General features: G+C 51.2%; 2 protein-coding genes across 3 annotated transcripts in view; one reads left to right on the forward strand and one right to left on the reverse strand.

Annotated features, from left to right (window-relative positions):
• Positions 1 to 2,556: 2,556 nt before the first annotated feature.
• Positions 2,557 to 8,463, reverse strand: LOC100611798 (uncharacterized). The gene is given in 6 exon segments (NM_001302430.1): positions 2,557 to 3,372; positions 3,374 to 3,500; positions 4,184 to 4,451; positions 4,690 to 4,825; positions 7,708 to 7,816; positions 8,279 to 8,463. Coding segments are annotated over 3 exon segments (840 nt in total). The 5' UTR covers positions 4,445 to 4,451; positions 4,690 to 4,825; positions 7,708 to 7,816; positions 8,279 to 8,463; the 3' UTR covers positions 2,557 to 2,920.
• Positions 8,464 to 8,516: 53 nt separating this feature from the next.
• SPATA3 (spermatogenesis associated 3) overlaps positions 8,517 to 16,105 on the forward strand; it is a 14,071-nt gene continuing 6,482 nt past the window's right edge. The window contains exons 1-3 of one of the 2 annotated variants that reach the window (XM_003949989.4): positions 8,517 to 8,964; positions 12,793 to 12,964; positions 15,072 to 15,215. In XM_003949989.4, the coding sequence (XP_003950038.1) occupies positions 8,664 to 8,964; positions 12,793 to 12,964; positions 15,072 to 15,177 (579 nt within the window). In that variant the 5' untranslated portion in view covers positions 8,517 to 8,663 and the 3' untranslated portion in view covers positions 15,178 to 15,215. Of the gene's footprint in view, positions 8,965 to 12,792; positions 12,965 to 15,018; positions 15,216 to 16,105 lie in introns of both variants that reach the window. The other variant, XM_016950682.2, reaches the window with a different exon arrangement.

Genomic DNA, 16,105 nt, shown 5'->3' on the forward strand with positions numbered 1-16,105 from the left:
CACAAGGCAGGACTCCGGCTTCTTTCCCTTTTCTGTGTATTTCAAAAGGAATGCACATTGAGCATAAAAAATATACGTAAACAAAAAGAAGCCCCCAGTCAAAGCTGTGATACTGTGTCCTGGCAGGACCAGCCAGGCCTGGGTCTCAATCCCAGACCTGCCATCTACCAGCTGACTGAATCTGAACAAGACGCTTAACTCTCCGAGCCACAGTTTCTGCATCTGCAGCCTGGGAATGGTGTGCTCTCCATTGCTGGGTTGTTTATAGATGACCTATGTACCCAGCACCTAGGAGAGCCCTGACTGATGGGGGCAATTCTTATTAGACACAGAGGAGAATCTGTTAAATGTCCTTCAGTTTCTGCTCAGGTGTTCCCAGGGTGTGAGAGATGTTCCCAAAGATATGACTGCCTGCCTGATCGCCCAAGCAGAGACTGTATTTCCCAGACTTTCTGGCAGCCAGAGTTGGTCACAGGGCTAATTCTGGTCCATGGAATGTGGCTGGAAATGATGTGTCCAACTTCCGAGTCACGCCCTGCAAAGGAGGTTGTTTCCCCTCCATTCTGCTTTTCCATCCTCCTGCTGGCTTGGAAGTGGACGGTCCTGGATCAGCTGCCCTGGAGAAAGGAAAGGAAGCCACATGTTGAGGATGGCAGAGCCTTCCTGACACCCCAGAACCACTGACATCTGCAGAAATAAATATTCCTAACCCAACGTATCTCTGGATCTCTTTGTTACACCAACTTAGATATAATCGTGGCGTTTCAAGTGTATGCCCAGGAGTCTTGGTATTCATTCTGAACACCAGCTGACAGAGCTTCTGCCTTTAGTGCCACTTCTTACCTTTAGTGTCTCCCCCCACCCCACCATACACAAAAAAAAGCCCCTGCAAGGGCTGGACCCAGGGAACCCTAGGGATGGCTTAACTCCAGCCTGGTCATCCCCTCCCTGATGTCACACTGAGGCTGGCAGCCCTGCCATCTGGATCATCCCCTCCCTGAGGTCGCACTGAGACTGGTAGCCCCGCCACCTCTCTCTGCTCCTCTCCCCGTTCTGTGGCTTCCGTGTGCCAGGGGCTGATTAAAGGTAGTCCAACGTGTCAGACAGTTAGTACAAGGGTTCTTCAATGACTGTCCAACTGCAGGTTGAACTGACAATGAACAAGACAGCACACTGGGGCTCCTTTACCCCAGTCAGGAGGGACAGAGTAGCTCAAATCCATGTTTTGGGAGTCTGGAACCTCTATTCCTTCCTGGTACTCCCCAGTTTAGGATATTTTGATAAAAGCTGGTTTAGAGAAGGCAAAAAGCAAGCCCCAGCCCCAGGTAGGGCCTCCTACCTCCCTTAGTAATCTCAATCTTGAGACTCCCACACTAGGGTAAACCTGTGGAAAGGCCAATTCCTGTATGGTGAAGTTGTCAGGTCTAATTTATCTTGGATGAAAGTCTAGCATCCATCTTTCTTTTTGTTTTGTTTTTTTTTTTTTTTTTAGACCAAGTCTGCCCAGGCTGGAGTGGCAGGCATCTGTAGTCCCAGCTACTTGGGAGGCTGAGGCAGGAGGATCACTTGAACCTGGGGGGTGGAGCTCACAGTGTGCCAAGATCTGCACTCCAGCAGACTTGTTTAGTTTAGTCTTGTTTTTGAGACTTAGGCTCACTCTGTCGCCCAGGCTGTAGTGCCGTGGCGTGATCTTGGCTCACTGCAACCTCTGCCTCCCCAGTTCAAGCGATTGTCCTGCCTCCGCCTCGGGAATAGCTAGGACTACAGGCACACCACAAGGCTCGAGTAATTTTTGTATTTTTAGTAGAGATGGGGGTCTCACTATATTGCTTAGACTGGTCTTGAACTCCTGGCCTCAAGCAATCCTCCCACCTCTGCCTCCCAAATTGCTGGGCTTATAGGCGTGAGCCACCGCGCCCGAGGATCCTGGAGTTTTTAGCGGGATTCTAGCTCAGAGTTTTCTGTTTGACACCCTGCTTTTCAGAGTTTTTTATGTTTATATTTTTAAAAATAATTTAGCATAACTTGGTAAAGCTCATTTTAAGAAAAATAACAAAGGGAACAACTTTCCCCACCGTTGGATTTCCAGTCTCTGTGACCGTCCTTGTTCCCTCCGTACTGCCTCATCATGCCACTCTGCTCACCCCGCGTGCCGGGCAGCAAACGAGTTCTATGCTTTTTGTCTTGTTTTCCTGAGGACCTTTCCTGGCGTTTTGACAGGCCGCTGGTACCCACAGAAGCCTGGAACTGAGGGGGCCCAAAATCATCTCGGGCAACACCACCCGTTTATATCGTAATAGCGCAAGACTCCGGCGTCCGAATCACCCAGAGAGCCGACTGGCCGAGCCGGGGCCCAGCCACCCAGGCCGCCACTCTTCGCTGATTCTCAAGAGTTGCGGGTGCAATGAGAGCTGGTCCACTGCTTTTTAAATGCCCCAGGTGCATAAAAATTCGCCTTACTTAGAGCCTTGGGGACGAAGATTTATCCATGGTATAAAAGGATGCACCTTTTGAAACTACAAAAGTAGAAAATGGAGAAACTGAACACAGTCGGCGTTATACCAGCGTCCAGCAGCAACTTCCTATATATTAGATTTCCAAGGAATAGCGGGGCGGAGGTGCTTGGCCACGACAGGAAAAGGTAGGGCTCAGGGGTATTGTGACATGCTCCGGAGAAGGGCAGCTTTTCCCTCCCAACGGAAGCCCGAGCCCAGAGGGGCGAGGGTGTCGGGCCGGACATGGAGCAGCGGCCTGGGGCCCAGCCCTGCAGGGCACCCCAGGAGAGGAAGGCGGAGGCGCAGCCACAGGCCCCGGCCCAGTCTGTCGAGGGCCACGGCCAGGTGCTGCTGATCAGCGAGCTCTGGAAGCAGGATGAGGACGGTCTGAGCCTGCAGAGCTTTCCAGGAGACGCCGCAGCTGATCAGCTCCCCGGGCCCTCGTCCGCCCGAGCCATGAGCGGCCACACCAGCGCCAGCAACTGCACCGCACGGTGGCCCAAGCGCTCGGGCGACAGCTCCATGAACTGCGACGACTGCCCGGCCACGAAGTCCAAGCGCTTCACCAAGAAGTCGCGGCGCTCCGAGCCCAAGGCCGAGGACCCGCGCGAGGCGCCTGGGGCTCCTCCTGGGACCCCCACCTCCGCAGCAGAGGACACAGCGTCTGCACGCGGGGCGCCGCAGCACCCGCCTGAGCCGGGCGCGCAGCTGCTCCTGGTGTTGTGCCGCGCGGCTGCGCTCCTCACGCAGCTGCCGCGGCTGCAGCTGCTCCTGCAACAGCAGCACGCCCGGGACCGACGTCCGCCCGCCGCGCTCGTGGGGATCGTGGTGCAGCCGCGGCAGGAGGAGGAGGCCGAGGCGCGCCGCCGCATGGAGGCCCTGCTCAGCAGAGTCCTCGCGCCGCACAGCCCAGCCGTGGAGGTGCACAAGGCCGTGTTCTGCCCCGGCCGCCCCGAGGGCACCCTGGACGTCCAGCGCGCCGCCAGCCAAGTGCACAGGGTCTCCCTGGTGGATCGGGAGACGCAGACCGATGGTGAGGGGTCGGCGCGGGGAGGGGGGAGCCCCGGGGCGGAGAACGCTCAAACACGCAGCCCTGGACCCCGACCCTGCCGCCCCGCGGGGTAGAGGACAAAGCCCCGGAGTCACGGCCTCTCTCCTGGCGCCTCCAGGAGTTTTGGGTACTGTTTTGGGTGGGAAGGAACTAGAGTTCCTCCCGGTGAGCTCACTGGGGCAATCTCAGCGTCAGAAGTGTTCGAATTAATTTGGAGGGCTACGACCCCCACTCACTGGCCCCACATGCAACTTGGGGCATCGGTTCCCATGACTTGGGGTCATGCTTTTGTAAGGTATTGATTTGGGACTTTGTAGAAACGGGGCCCCACTCCCTCCTCTCCACATCCTCCTCTCCCTTGCTTGCTTCTGTAGTCTTCTCCAGGGAAGAATAATAACACTAAAAGCACGCCTTTTGTGAGTCAGGCGCTGTTCTAAGGGCTTTTCACCTGGATCCTCATGGCAACCCTCTCAGGTGGAACTCCACTAGACTAGTTGGCCGACTTCAGGATTCTCCTTCGCAACCCTTGAGACCCTTCCTGTTATGGAGACCAGGCCTGTGGCCCACGGGATTAATTTGTCAGTCTAAGGTCCCCGGGCAGTGAGATCTTGAGGGAGCGCCAAGTCCCGCAACCTACCTGCCAGCTCCACCCTGCCAGGGGCAGCAGGAGGGACTGAGGAAGTGCTCTGCGTGGCAGAGTCCAAAGGTCAGGTACCCAAGGTCTGCCACTCTCCAGCTGGTGACCAGAGCAGGCATCCTCTCTGTGGACCAGTGTCCCTCCTGTGTGACGTGAAGGTGAAGGGCTGGTTGATGTCCAGGGTGCCATCCAGCTCAGAGAAGTCAGCTTCAGAACAAATGATGACACACTTATTCTAGGTGCCCAGGAAACCAGAACCATCAGAGACCTTCTGGGAGGAAATTTTCACCCCATCAAGACCTTATTCTGACTCTCTAATTTCCAATTCCCTTCCCCTACCTAGTCTACTGCATTTTCACATGACTGGCATCCCTGGTTAGGAAACTCCCTTGCCCATGGACTAGTCCAGCTGTGATCCTCAGCCAAGGCCAGAGAAGTCCCAGTCCATTTTTGAAAGCACCCCCTTGGTGATGAAGCCTTGGAGGTACCTGATCCCCCATGCCCACCTGCCCCCATCACAGCTTCCTGCTGTCGCAGCTTCCTGCTTTCTCTGTCTTCCTACCTTCACCTTTATTCAGTTCCAGCAGCTTGCATTGCATTGAGCCCCTACTCTGGACTGTGGCCTTCTGAGGTTTCTACCATCTAGGGTTGGGGAATGAGAGGGAAGACAGAGACAGAAATAATTCTAATGCCATTCAGAATATGACCAGTCTCATACAAAGAGGTGCCCTGGAGCTCAGCAGCAAGGGAAGGATGGCTTCCAGTTGGAGATCTCAAGAAAGGCTTTTTTTTTTTTTTTTTTTTTTAGATGGAGTCTCGCTCTGTGGCCCAGGCTTGGAGTGCAGTGGCGCAATCTCCGCTCACTGCAACCTCCACTTCCCGGGTTTCAAGCAATTCTCCTGCCTTAGCCTCCTGAGTAGCTGGGACCACAGGCGTGTGCCACCATGCCCAGCTGATTTTTTTATATTTTTAGTAGAGACAGGATTTTGCCATGTTGGCCAGGCTGGTCTCAAACTCCTGACCTCAGGTGATCCGCCCGCCTCAGCCTCTCAAAGTGCTGGGATTACAGGCATGAGCCACTGTGCCCAGCTTAGAAAGGCTTTATGAAGAGATTTATCCACTTGAGATAGGGCTTGACCAGAAAATGCTTTGGTAGAGGTGCAGAGAGGGGTGATAGAGGAGAAGGGCTTCTGAAAATGCAGGAATGTTCAGCCTGAGACCTCTGATGTTCACGGTTAGCTAGAGCTGGACACAGGTAGTAGTGGTGGCTGATAAGCACTGGGCAGTGGGCTGTGACTGTATTATGGAAGAGCCAGGCTTCCTGTATAGGAACAGGTGCTCAAGCAGAAGGCAGTGGGGCCAGGCGCAGTGGCTCATGCCTGTAATCCCAACACTTAGGGAGGCCAAGGCAGGCAGATCACTTGAGGTCAGGAGTTCGAGACCAGCCTGGCCAACAGAGTGAAACCCTGTCTCTACTAAAACTATAAAAATTAGCCAGGCATGGCGGCGCATGTCTGTAATCTACTCAGGAGCCTGGAGCATGCCTGTAAGCTACTCGGGAGGCTGAGGCAGGAGAATCAGTTGAACCCGGGAGGTGGAGGTTGCAGTGAGCCAAAATTGGGCCACTGCACTCCTGGAGACAGAGTGAGACTCTGAAAACAAAAACAAAAAGAAGAAGAAGAAGAAGAAGGCAGGGGCTGCAGGGAAGACGTTCTAGCAATGAGCTATTGAGGGACCATTCTTCCTCATTCTTCTGGGACAACGTCTTCCCACAGGTGCCCTCTCTCTGCTTCTTGGGACCACTCTTACTAAAGAATTCACGCATATTTTTGCTGCTGCCACAGAGAAATTCCCCACTCCTCCCTAGACCTGCCCTCTGTGCTTCCTCCATCTTTCTACGGGAAGACAGAGACTCATTCTCTGTGCCCTGTTTGGCTCCTTCTGGTAAAATGGAATATTTCTTTCATTGCTACCAGGAAGTTCTACCTATATGTGTCTGCTCCTATCTGATTCATTTACACCAACATGGCACAACCAGGGGCAGTGTGGACACACACACTCCTACCCCATCTCTAGGGGACATTTAGCAATATCTGGAGACATTTTGGGTTGTCCTGGGGTAGGGGGGAGTAAAGACTGGGTAAAGACCAGGGATCTGGTAAACTTCCTACAATACACAGGATGACCCACCACAACAAAGAATTACTCAGCCCAAAAATGTCAACAGGGCTGAGGTTGAAAAACACTGATTTAAACCAGGTTGAGGCCCTCAGCCGAAGCCCATTGGTACCTGAAAATCCAACTTTGCAGAGATGAATGCCTTAGGAGTTCCTGAGCTGTCTGCTAGATCTCAACAGGGTTCCTGGCCTCGGTTTCCAGTCTCTCTGATTCTAAATGGAGTCCCCTCAAGGGTTCCATTGCTCTTGGCTTCAGGAAATTACCACCTTCATGTAGATTCACCTGCTCCCAGAGCCTCCTTAGGCCAAGGTCAACCAAACACAACCCAATACTCTTGAGCTGAGCTTGCCTTCACTTCTGATCCTTCCTGCCTTTGTTTTCTTCAATCTTCTCACTCAGGGACCTTTTTTTTTTTTTTTTTTTTTTTTTTGAGACGAGTCTCACTCTGTCGTCAGGCTGGAGTGCAGTGGCACAATCTCGGCTCACCACAACCTCCGCCTCACAGGTTCAAGCGATTCTCCTGCCTCAGCCTCCTGAGTACCTGGGACTACAGGCGTGCACCACCATGCCCAGCTAATTTTTGTATTTTTAGTAGAGACAGGTTTTCACCATGTTGGTTGGCCAGGATGGTCTCAATCTCTTGACCTCATGATCTGCCCGCCTCAGCCTCCCAAAGTGCTAGGATTATAGGCGTGAGCCACCGCACCAGGCCACTGGGGGACTTTTTAATTCATTATTTCCAAAGCCTGTATAATTATCTGACTCCCTATTGTTTTCTGGGATCATGAAAATAATGAGCCCCAAACTGGAATTTAGTCCTTCTGATGCCCCCAGCCAGCTGTGTGACCCTGGGAAAGTAACTTAATTTCACTAAACCTCAGTGTTCTGAGGAAAGGTCATCATTAAGGTATTTTTAGGCTCTAGAAGCCCTAAACTATGTCCTGTCATTTCAGAGTTCATGTTGGGTCTGGCTTTGTGTGGCCCAAAGCCCCCCATTTTTTTTTAAGACAGAGTCTCGCTCTGTCGCCCAGGCTGGAGTGCAGTGGCACGATCTCGGCTCACTGCAAGCTCCACCTCCAAGGTTCACGCCATTCTCCTGCTGAGTAGCTGGGACTACAGGCACCCACCACCACGCCTGGCTAATTTTTTGTATTTTTAGTAGAGACGGGGTTTCACCATGTCAGCCAGGATGGTCTCAATCTCCTGACCTCGTGATCTGCCCGCCTCGGCCTCCCAAAGTGCTGGGATTACAGGCGTGACTGAAGCCCTTTTTATCTGCATGGGTCTGCTCTAAACCTTCTGCTGGGGCAGGAGCTCCTGCGCTTGCCAGTCCCACACTCACCCACCTGTGACACACTCACGGTGAAAGCAGTCTCCTCAGGTGAACACATTTTATGTTGTAGTCACAGTGTGAGCTTTAGATTGTCTTTTAAAAATACTTTTCCTTCTTCCATCCTAAAACAAAAATCACATTTAATGAGCACATTAAATTAATTAATCTAGAGAAAGATTCAGTCACCTGTTTAACCCAACCAATTGGGGTTTGGGAGATAGTCTGTGGTTGCCATTGCCATGAGTTTGAGACAAATGTTAGTTTTCTGAACAGCTGTTATGTTCTCAGGGAAAATTATTTGCCAAATGCAGAGGTTCTTATAAAAGTCAAGTCAACCCCCAAACTCCCCTCCCACAGTGCGGGAGGGCAGGCTTTGGGGGAAGGGGTAAGCTACTCTGAGATGGTAGCAGGCTCTGGGCCATGGTAAAGCCTTCGAAGAAGCTCCAAATCTTCAGGAAGCTGACCTGAAGATGAATGCATGGGGAACATGGATTTTTGGTGTGTAGGAGTAGGGGGTATGTGAAAGCCAGTGACAGAGCTGAGCGTCACATCCAGGGTATCTTAGAGCAAAACAGGTAGCTCACATGGACCCAGGAACACGCCAGCAGAGAGGTGTCTGAAGGCAGCGCTCTGGTCACAGAAGCATGAGGATCTGGCTGTCACCAGCCCCGCAGCCAGGGCTGTGAGGACCAGGGCAGCCGCTGCCCCCTGCCTAGCCTGGCAGCCTGGGATGAAGGAGGACACCAGGCTGGTGTCTGCAGAGAAGACTGTCCCTGAAGCCCTGCCATAGGAGCCACCCTGGCTTTTATGACCTCACAGGAGGTGTGGGTCACTGTTCTCTGTGGGGCCTGGGTCCAGTTGGAGGCCAGAGCCAGGCTCCTAGGGCAGAGGGCAAACGGCCCCTCCAGGAGGGAGCCGGGAGATTACGCAGCTCCATGTAGGTCCACGTTTAGGTTGGGAGGATCTACCATGAAGAAGGTCAAGAAGAAAAGGTCAGAGGCCAGACGACACCGAGACTCTACCTCCCAGCATGCTAGCTCCAATTCCACCTCTCAGCAGCCTAGCCCTGAATCCACACCACAGCAGCCTAGTCCTGAATCCACACCACAGCAGCCTAGCCCTGAATTCACACCACAGCATTCCAGCCTTGAAACCAACTCCCAGCAGCCAGCATCCCAAGCCCTTCCAGCACCCGAAATCCGCCGCTCCTCTCGCTGCCTGTTATCTCCAGATGCTAACGTGAAGGCAGCCCCTCAATCCAGGAAAGCAGGTGGGCTGTCTTCTAGCTTCAGCTGTTCCAGCCTTCCTGCTGATGGAGTTCTGGGTCATCCCAAAGGCTGGTTCTTGTAGGATAGTGATGCATGGTTAACGTGTATCCTGGAGCTGTGCTGTAGAGTGGGAAGGTTTTTGTTTTTGTTTCTACCCAAGAGACCAGGATTCCTGGGTTTTGTCATTTCTCATCATCCTGAGTCTCACTGAAGACAGCCACACATACATATCAACATTTAACTTGGTTCCATAGTAATACTTGCTCACTAGGAATCAGCAGTGCCATGCAACTGCTAAAAAATAAAAACCAAGGATGCATTAATAGAAGTATATGGTTTAGAATAAGGGAGGTGATGATACTGCTTTATTCTGTCCTCATCAAGCTATCCTTTTGGGCTGTAAAAGACGCCTGACAAACTAGTCCAAGGAAGATAGTCTGGGTTGATGGAGGATGAGAAGGATCAGGGAGGCCATTTAGTGTATGACAGTCAATTGAAGGAATTGGAGGATGTCTGTCTGTCAGGTGGAAGATGTGAATAGACTTGTTCCTTATTGTCCTCAGAGGTCTAAGGGTCTGATGTGGTTTGGCTGTGTCCCCACCCAAATCTCTTCTTGAATTCCCAGGTGTTGTAGGAAGGACCCAGTGGGAAGTGATTGAATCACGGGGGCGGGTCTTTTCCGTGGTGTTCTCGTGATAGTGAATAAGTTTCATGAGATCTAATGGTTTTAAAAAAGGGAGTTTCCCTGCACAAACTCTCTTCTCTTGTCTGCTGCCATGTGAGATGTGCCTTTCACCTTCCACCATGATTGTGAGGCCTCCCCAGCCACGTGGAACTGTAAGTTCCACAAACCTCTTTCTTTTATAAATTGCCTAGTCTCAGATATGTCTTTATCAGCAGTGTGAAAACAGACAAATACAGGCCCATGGATAGGATAGCCAGACAAAATACAAGACTCTCAGTTAAATTTTAATTTTAGTAAACAACAAATAATATTTTTAGTACGTGTGTCCCCAATATTGCATGGGCATCCTATATTTTTATTTGCTAAATTAGCAATCTTACCCATGGAAGACAGTGACAGAAAGACTTCAGCTCAACATAAAAAACTTCCCAACAATTAGCTCTGTCTGAAAATGGAATGGCTGTCAGGAAAAGTGGTTCCCCATCTTCTTGGGAGCCAAACAGTGTCTGTATAAGCATTGGATTGTGTAGAGGGAATTCAAGTGGAGTTCAGGAGGTGGGCTGGTTTATACTACTAACAATAATGGTGATAGCAAACTAACATTATCACTAAGCATTTACTGTGTACCTAGCATTCAGCTCAGGTGGCTTAATTTTCACACGTGACAATCCTATAAAAGTTCTTCCATATTATCTCCATTTTATAGATGGGGAAACTGAGGCTCATAGGAGTCAAACAGGTTGCTCCTGAGCAGACGCTGGTAGCCCTGAGAAGGGAAACCCACTCTATTCTGACTCCAGAACCCTCACTTTAAACCACAGCACTGACCTTTCCATTCCAAGAGGCCTAGGAGTCTGCACAAGAGGAAGAACATCTTTGTCCGAGCATCTCCTGGATCTGCCATGAGCCAGTGCCCACGACTCCATAGCCTTGAACAGGCCACACTCCCTGGGCCACAGTTTACCCCCCGGGATTGTGTGGGCATAAAATAAATAAGTGATGGAGATGAGAGTGCTAAATGTAAGGCATGCCATGCCAATGATCCTTCCATGGCCAGGAATCAAACCTTTCTTGACATATGATATTGATTTTGAGCACCATACTATATGTTGTAAAGATTGTGATCATCAGCCAGTGAGAGAAACATTTCTGGGTTATGGTCTTCAGAACTGGTATCTTCAGTACTGGTAGAAAGCAAGACTTTCCATTCCCAAGTCTTTTAATGAACACATGTGACTCATACTCAGAGAAGAATTTGGCCCATTGAACAGGCAAAGCAAGAAAGCAAGAAACGGTGGTGGCTCGCCAGTGGTTACAGCGGACACCCTATACTTCTTCCAAAGGAATTCTCTGCAGTAGAAAGGAATGTTGGAGATGAAGGATGAGGGCCTGCAAGTAAAACGTGCCATTTTCTAAAATCCAAGCCTTTTTGTGTGCAGAAATATTGTAGCTCAAGAAAATGCCAGTCTTCCACTAGGATGGGTATAATCAGAAGGATGGACAATAACAAGTGTTGGTGAAGATGTAGAGAAGCTGGAATCCTCATACACTGTAGGCGGGAATGTAAAATGGTGCAGCTGCTGTGGAAACAGTCTGATGGTTCCTCAGAGGAACATGAAGTTACCTTATGACCCAGCAATTCCACTTCTCAGTATACATCCAAGAGAATTCGAAGCGTCTTATTAAGCATATTAGAAGCACACCAAAACTTGTACACAAACGCTCAAAGCAGCAGCATTTGTAATAGCCAAAAAGTGGGAACAACCCAAATGTCCACCAGCTGATGAATGGATAAACAAAATGTGGTATGAAATACCACAGTACAATGAGTATGGTGAAATACTATTTGGCAATAAAAAGAGATAGTGTCCTGATACATGGTACAGCCTGGATGAACCTTATAGACACTTGGCTAAGTGAAAGAATCCAGTCTCCCAGAAACCCACACATCGAATGATTCTATTTACATGAAATGTTCAGAATAGGCAAATGTATTGTCAGGGACTGGGGGAAATGGGAGAGTGGGGAGTAACTGCTCATGGAGATGGGGTTTCTTTTTGGGGAAATGAAGATGTTCTGAAATTAGTGGTGATGGCCACAAAACTTTGTGAATATACTAAAAACCACTGAGCACTCTAAAAGGGTGAATTTTATTGCCTAGGAATGATATCTCAATTTAAAAACTTTTTTGTAATTAAAAAAAAGGCAAGTCTTGCCTTTAGAATCCCCTCTCCTCATTCCGGGAAAGTACGTGTCGTGGGCAAGTCTAAGCAGAAAGTGTACTGAATCTGCCAGGTTGACCACCTGTTTCATGCAGCTTAGGGTCAGAAGAATCTGTAGCTCTGTCAAGAAGCCGCAGGGCTACAGATAGGAAACAGGAGGGAATAATCCAGCCAGAAATTATCTTGCCCAACCACAGAGGGCATCATCTACATTCTGCTGGGATCCATACCAGAGGAGGACAGAAACAGAAAATAGGATCGGGACTGGAAACTAGAGCTGTGGTTGTCTTCTGGATGGATCAGAATGCTCTAGATCAATGGAACGTGGCAGCTCCAATTCCAGGAATGTCAGTGCAGCCTCTCCTGAGGTGGGCAGTCACCTGAAATTCCATTTTCACTGAATTAAACGTGAGAAAGCCTGAGTTGAGAAAGCCAACTTCTGCAATCTACTCCCTAAAAGGGCATATCCCTTAAATTAGCTGAGCCTTAGTTTCCTTATTTGTAAAACAAGACCAGCAGTATCCCCTTTACAGGATTACTGTGAAATTAAATGAGATGAGCATGCTAAGTGCAAAGCATCCTGAAGGTGTAAGCCATGGCACCATCAGCACCACCTCCATCATCATCGTCGTTGTTGTCGTCGTTATTGCTACTCCCAGGTAGCACCAGTATAAAACAGCCATTTTCCCATGCAGTCAGTCTTCTCTTCTGTTTGGTTAGAGAACATTTTGTGGGAGAACTGCCTTCCTTAGGTAGTTCAGTCCCAAATCCTCAATGATGCCTTGGAAAAAATCCAGCATTCGCCCTGGTAATCCTGCAGCTGCTGCCGTTGTGGGGCGCCTTCTCAGACTGTGTTCCAGGCTCCCCCGCCCCAGCCTCCCAGGGCAGGTGCCTCCCTCACCTCTCTCCTTCTGTCCCCACAGGGCCTCTGACTCGCGCCGGCCCGCATTCCTGCTCCTGTGCCACTTGCCCCTGCAGCTCCGCTTGCTGGCGTCGTCTGGGGCTATGCCATAGCCGCATCTTCGATGTCTTTCTGCCTCGGGACTGGCAGATGGCGCCAGGGAGAGGACTCCCCAACCTGCTCACCTTCTACAGGTTCCAAGCGCAAGGGGCTGGAGCCTCGGGGCACACAGTCCCCAAGGCCAGGCTCTGCCCCCAGACCTTATTAGCAATCATGTATCACTTCCTCTTGGGAATCCCAGGCTGAAGGAAAGCCTTTCTTTCCCTCTTTGCTTTGGCCACTTCCTGGACGTTGGCAGGCAGGGCCCTTTCTGACCGGCCCCACCCCCTGGGGTACCCACCCCGCCTGTACAGAGAGGTGCCAGTTTTCTTCCTCACTGGGATTCCTCCTCAGGGGCTTCCTTTTTCTTTTCTCCAGAGATGCCCTCCCCTCCTCAGAACACTCTCCCCCTCAGCCCTTCACAGAGTCGCTCAGGAGCTTTGTGTTTAAACACTGTTTGGCCATGCACCTCCGTGGGCCCTCAGTGGCCTGTGTCATAGGCAGGGGCCTTAGGTTCCTGATCTGCCTACGAATGTCGCCCAGAATTTAATGATAAAAAACTACTTGTAACTCATATGCCTCCTCCACACAATAGCAAGACCTCAGCCCCCTTCAGACTGTGCTGGGCTCTTTCTGGGGATCTCCACAGGGGACATCTGCCCCCAGGCTGGTCTGTTGGTGGCAGCCCCCATGACATCACCCATAGTATCTGTCCTTCCTTCCTCTTCCCAAAAAGCCACCAGGAGCAGTGTCATGGCTGCCACTGCCCTCATAGGAAGACCCCATCCATGCAGGGAACAGACTGGAGATGTTCCCACTTTTGGCGCTGCTAGGTTACATGCATGGGCTGGGAGAGGGGTCGCCATCTGCCCCACCTGAGGGCCTCACAGATCTCAGTGGAAGAGGCCCTTCCACTTGGCGACTTCACACCCCCACCCCAGGAACTGAGGCCCCCCAACCCCCATCCTTGTCCTGTTCCTCTTCCCAGCCTCTTCCCTACCCAATCCCCTCTCCTTTCTGGAGCTGAAAAACTCCATCTCTCCTACACATGGCGATAAGTAAATAGATACCGGGGCGTGTGGGGAGAACACGCTTGGAGCCAAAAATACTCCACCACCCAGTAAGCTCCGTCAAGGAAAGGTCTGCCTGCCACCGTTAGCCACACCCCGCCCACACGCTTAGTACTTCCATCCATCCATGGCCAAATCGTGCCATGGGTTCATATCGTTTTAAAACCAGCAAGTGTTATTGAGGGAAACTTACTATGCAGAGGACATGGGGCACTGTGAGGGAAACCAGAACAGGGAACTTTACCCCTAAAATTGTTGCAGTCGACATGGAGAGCTAAGACCCATGCATTTAGAAACCAAGATGCAAGATGCAAAGAGCCTTGTGTCCTCTAGGAGAGGCTCCAACAGGAACCTCTGAAAGGTTCCTGTGAACAGCATGTGAGCCGAGTCCAAAAGGATCTTGAAGTCCTCTCTGGCTTAAGATGAAAAGCGGGAGCAATCTGGGTGCAGGAAAAGGCAAGCGTGAGGCTCAGAATCAGGAAAGTGAGCAGGGAGAGACAGGGTCCATATCTGGCCAGGGCAAGACATGTAGTTTTAATTCTGTTCCAATTTTAGCACCCGCACGCTTTTCTCAATGGAGTGTAATGTTGGCTCTTGGCTTTCAATCCACATTCACATTAAACAAGAATCCCTATTTTTGTAGGATTTTTATCAAAATGGGTATTGCATTTTTTGAATGCCCTCCTCACAATTATTGCCTTAATCATGTTTTCCTTGCCTTTGTGTGGGTGTAATATATTATTTCCCAAGTTCCTTTCTCTCAATGGAGTGAAGTGATAGAACCTACCTCATAGGGTTGTTGTGAGGCTTGAAGAAGACACTGGGTGTGAGGTATTTAGCACAAGGCCTGGCTCACAGCAGACTTGACCACCTTCCTAACCTGGTCCCCTTCTGAGTGTTCAGGGCAGCTGGCATCCCAGGCCAGCTCACCCTCCGATCCTCAGGGGTCTTTCGGTAGGGACTTGTTGGAAGGATGGGAAGAATTAAATGCTCTCCTAAGAGGAGTTTGGAGAGGGGGAAGATGGGTATTCCTGCAATCCTGAGGGGGCCACATAATTTCCACTTTCTCCTGTTCGTAGAGAGGCACTGAAGCCCAGCTTCCCACCACCCCCACTTCTGCTTTGCTCTACAGAAAATCTTCAAGAAAACCCTCCAGTCATCGTAACGCGTGTCCTCCAAGCCCTCGGAACTGTGGCTGTGGCTCTGGGGGCTCTGGGAGCTGCCTACTACATCACTGAATCCTTGTGAACAAGCCCCTAGGCCCACGGTCTGGCAGGTATGTGGAGCGCTCTGTCCCTTCGAATGGAGGTGGTCTCTTCAGGTGGACGAAGCCCTGGCCTCTCAAGGGAAGCTTGACAGTGGAGTGACTCCCTCCTGGCCTCAGGGTCAGCCGGCATGGCCCTCTAGGGAAGACCTGATGCTCTCAGATGACGCTAGACTCATTATTACAATCATCTGAACAGAGCCCCCACCTCCTCTGCCCCGGGATGGTGTCCCTGGTCATGGACCCTGGACAAGAGGAAATAGGAGGGATGGGGGCAAAGGTTTCTACCCATCTCGGACCTTTCTTGGAACTTTCTCCCTGCCTGGAAAGCTTGTCTCCTACCCAGTCCTACCAGTCCATCACCCATAAAGCCCCCTTCTTCCATGAAACCTTTCTCCATCTTCCCAACTTCAATGATGTCTTCCATCTTCTCAGCCCCCGTCCTCTCCACCTGTGCCCCTTGTGTTGTGGATGATCCTGTTGTTTCCCTGTGGCCTGTCTCCCAGCTGTCCTGCAAGATCCCTGAGGGCAAGGGGCATGGCTCACGCAGCCATCTTCCCTAGCCCCTGGAAGCAGAGCCTGAGACTGGGGTTGAATGGACAGGGTTTATTGAGGAGGTGCTCTCAGGGAGTGAGGGAGTGAGGGAGGCAAGAAGAGGCAAGGGAAGGAGCTGAGAGGCAGGAGGCCAGACCTCAGCTTGACCCTGTGGGAGCCCTGGAACAAGAATGACGACACAGAGTTAGTCTCAGCAGAGGGGAGAGGCTTGCCCTCTGGTGCTCCTCCTTGTCAGTGCTTTGGCTCTGAGTGTTGGGTAGGGACTGCGTGCCTTTGTGGAAAGAGCAGCTCCCTTTGGGCTGAGGGTGCTTCCCTAGAGGAGGGGCAGCTCTGAGCTGTTAGCAGCA

The sequence above is a fragment of the Pan troglodytes genome, chromosome 13 (genome assembly GCF_028858775.2).
Source record: "Pan troglodytes isolate AG18354 chromosome 13, NHGRI_mPanTro3-v2.0_pri, whole genome shotgun sequence".
NCBI lineage: Eukaryota > Metazoa > Chordata > Mammalia > Primates > Hominidae > Pan > Pan troglodytes.